This window comes from Anopheles coluzzii, chromosome X (assembly GCF_943734685.1).
Source record: "Anopheles coluzzii chromosome X, AcolN3, whole genome shotgun sequence".
Lineage (NCBI taxonomy): Eukaryota > Metazoa > Arthropoda > Insecta > Diptera > Culicidae > Anopheles > Anopheles coluzzii.
In genome coordinates, this window is record NC_064669.1 from 19,956,372 (window position 1) to 19,960,037 (window position 3,666).

Consider the following 3,666-nt stretch of genomic DNA (forward strand, 5'->3'; position numbering starts at 1 on the left):
AATTGACAGCTGGCAATTATTCAGGTACGTATATGAGAAGATATTGCGATAACAATTGTTTGAAATTACGCTCAATTAATTAAAACTTTCTTTTAGCCAGCTAAAACTGTTGTATGTCTGTTGCATTAACAAATTATCGAAACATCCTTCTCGGACCGTTCCTCCTGCATTAAAAAAAATATCAAAACACTATTTCAAAACAAATTTTAGCATTTTCCATTGTAGTAGATCCAAATTTCGATACTTCATTCCCATGAACATACATATAGAAATGAACTTTTACTGTAACCACGCCCACTTTCTCGTGGCAATATATGTCCATGAGTACATGTCCCCGCTTGCGGAATGAATCGCATGAAAACAACACAGCGCGCATGTTAGATGCAAGTGGCCGATATAACGATTTTTCGACAGGAATTAAGGCTGTAGGGTCGGACTTCCGGATTTCCGATGGTGGTGGTGGTAGTAGAAGATGATGGACTGACAAAGAGTGTTTACATTAGATTTGCTTGCTGCTGTGAGAGAAAGAGTTGTTGACTAACCTACAAAAGCAGCCATCGGATTTTTATCGTTAGAAGATCTACCAAACGTATCCTTTTTTGGTGTTGTCTTTCCCAAAAGCCGCTTCTTTGGCTGTGTGAATTCCAAGATGGTGGGGATAAGGCTCCCCTCGTTTCACGAACTCCCATTCGTTCGCCATCGGTGCCAGATCGCGAGGTGGGGGTAGTGAGAGATTCCAGTAGCAGGCGCACGAGATCGCATCAGCTCGGCGCCATTGTCGGCAGTAGCTACGGGCGTGAGTGAGATGCCCCTACACTGCCACTAGCAGTGTGTTATTTTTACTGACACTACACACACACACACACACACACACACACACACACACACACACACACACACACACACACACACACACACACACACACACACACACACACACACACACAATACTGCGACACCTTTGGACAGCCTAGAAGGATTATTTGTTGGAGCTGCTAGATCTGCAGGACAGGCTGGGTATGACGTGATTGTTTAGTATGGTTTAAAAAAAAGAAACAAACAACAACAATCGGTTTAATGTCAGACCGGTGCACTGCAAAACTACCACTGGAAAACGTAAAAAGGGTGACTACGCCCCCGAACTAACCCCGAACGATCGCAAGGATTGATGACCTACACCTCCCTTCTCCCCCAACTCCCTCCACACCAGTCCCATGTTGTGTACTATGTGTCGCCATCGTTTTAAACAGCGCATTCGTGCCCTTTGCTCCGGTTCTAGTAGTGGTGATGGGTCGGCACCTTAGGGGAAGGGGGTAAGATTCGCGCGTGCGTATGTGTTTGAGCGGATGCAGCGTTGGCAGCGGCGAGCCAAACGTCCCAGCACACAGTATCACGGCGGCAGCGTGGTTGAGATATATCGTGTCGTATGTGCTGTTCCCGCGGGTCATCGTCAGCATCATCATACAGTGTACACTCGCCGAAAAGTGTTTCTTCCGCGCGGAACCGCGACAAACTCACACAGACAACTTCGGTCCAATGAAGTGCGCTTACTCCGCATTCATGTCCCCGTAAAAATCACACTAATCAGTCGTCAGTTGTCTTCCGGTAAGCCTTTCCGAAACGTCATCCTTCTGGCCAATAACGGCTTGGATGGAACCGGTACTGCCGTAGGCAGCTTAAGGCAGGTAAAGGTCAGCCACGCCACGCCGGAACAATGCTAGTGCCGCAGGACATGGTAACCGTGCAGTCGAAGACGATCTTCCAAATCAACAAGTACTACGCGGAGAAGGTACAGGTGCGCATGGGCAACATCGCCCTAGTGCTGCGCGAGATCTGCAAGATCGTTCAGGAGGTGCTGCGTGAGGTGGAGGTACAGGAGCCTAGATTTATCTCTAGCCTGGTCGAATGCAATGGAAGGTAAGTTGAAGAGCTTGTCACTTCTTGTCTCGGGAGTCCTAGATTGGGAGATGGCTTTAAAGCTGACGCAAAATATGGACATAACCCTACTTTTTCAGATACGAAGGTCTGGAAGTAATCTCGCCGACGGCATTCGAGGTAGTACTCTACCTGAACCAGATGGGAGTATTCAACTTTGTGGACGATGGGTCACTGCCAGGCGCAGCAGTGCTAAAGCTTAGCGACGGCCGAAAACGCTCCATGTCCTTGTGGGTGGAGTTCATCACCGCGTCCGGCTATTTATCCGCCCGGAAGATCCGGTCCCGGTTTCACACGCTTGTCGCCCAAGCAGTTGAGAAGTGCCCTTACCGGGACATGGTGAAGCTGGTGCCCGACACGACGGAGGTGAAGCTGCGCATCCGCGAACGGTACACCGTCCAGATTACACCCGCCTTCAAGTGTACCGGCATCTGGCCGAGGTCGGCTGCCCATTGGCCCATTCTCAACATACCTTGGCCCCACCCGGCCCTGGTTGCGGAGGTCAAGACGGAGGGGTTCGATTTGCTTTCGAAGGAGAGCGTTATCCTGCAGGGCAAGAACGCGAACGTTGAGGGTGACGCCTGGCTGCTACACTTTACCGAGGCGGAGAATCGGTTGCTGCAGGGCGGATACCGGAAGCGGTGCCTCAGCATCCTGAAGACGCTGTGCGACCGGCATCTAGAATTGCCCGGTGTACCAATCGGGTATTACCATCTTAAGACGCTGTTGTTGTACGAGTGTGAGAAGCACCCGCGCGAAACGGAGTGGGATGCAGGCTGCGTCGCCGATCGGTTGAATGGGATCTTCCTACAGCTCATCTCTTGTCTGCAATGTCGCCGTTGCCCGCACTACTTTCTGCCCAGTCTTGACCTGTTCAAGGGCAAATCGCCGACGGTTTTGGATAATGCTTCCAAACACGTGTGGCGGCTCTGTCGGGACATCCTGACAAGCAGTAAAGCTTTCGATCGACTGTAATCGCCAGCAGAAAGTGGTGGACGATCAAAGGATCAGAGACCATATCAGAGCATGAATTGACAAGATTCAATAGCTAAATCAAACCAAGTTTGAATGATCTTGTCAGAGAGCAAACGTGTATATGAACGGTATACGAATGATGATATAGAGACGAGCTCGGCGGGTGGTTGTAATCGACTAATCGTTGAGCAATAGAGATGACATCGTTTGCTTGATTTAGTTTGTTCTAAGAATTATGTCAACATTATTCTTTAGTTAATGGTCTAAAGTTAAATTTGAAACAAAGCTGCGGTCACCATACAACTGGCAAGCAACTGCATTAGATCACGGCCTAAGTGCACGGGGTGTAGAAGACGTAGTCCAGTGAACGCAGTGTATGATTCGTTTCGCTTTGCTTAGTCCCATCTTTTCTGTGACATCTTTGTTAGAGGGTGCTGTTTCTATTTCTAATCCGAAATAAACGTAAAAACAATTCGTGACATTCGTGTGTGTGATATTTGCAAGCATCATGTTATTAATGTTGCTGTGTTTGCGATTGTTAGTCAGCTTTTTATGCTAGAAGACACAGAACAAGTGCTTTAATTATTTGCTTAAAAAAATTGCTATATATATATGTATATATATATATATATATATATATATATATATATATATATATATATATATATATATATATATATATATATATATATATTTATATTTTTGTTTTTTTTTATTGTATTGAACAAGAAAAAACTATGAAAACCAAAACAAAAG

General features: G+C 46.7%; 1 protein-coding gene across 1 annotated transcript; it reads left to right on the forward strand.

The window, feature by feature from the left end:
• The first annotated feature begins 952 nt into the window (after nucleotides 1–952).
• On the forward strand, nucleotides 953–3,389 carry LOC120957289 (protein mab-21-like). The gene is made up of 2 exons (XM_040379414.2): nucleotides 953–1,917; nucleotides 2,016–3,389. The coding sequence occupies exons 1-2, from the start codon at nucleotides 1,715–1,717 to the stop codon at nucleotides 2,908–2,910; spliced, it is 1,098 nt and encodes a 365-aa protein (XP_040235348.1). The 5' UTR covers nucleotides 953–1,714; the 3' UTR covers nucleotides 2,911–3,389.
• Nucleotides 3,390–3,666: the final 277 nt, after the last annotated feature.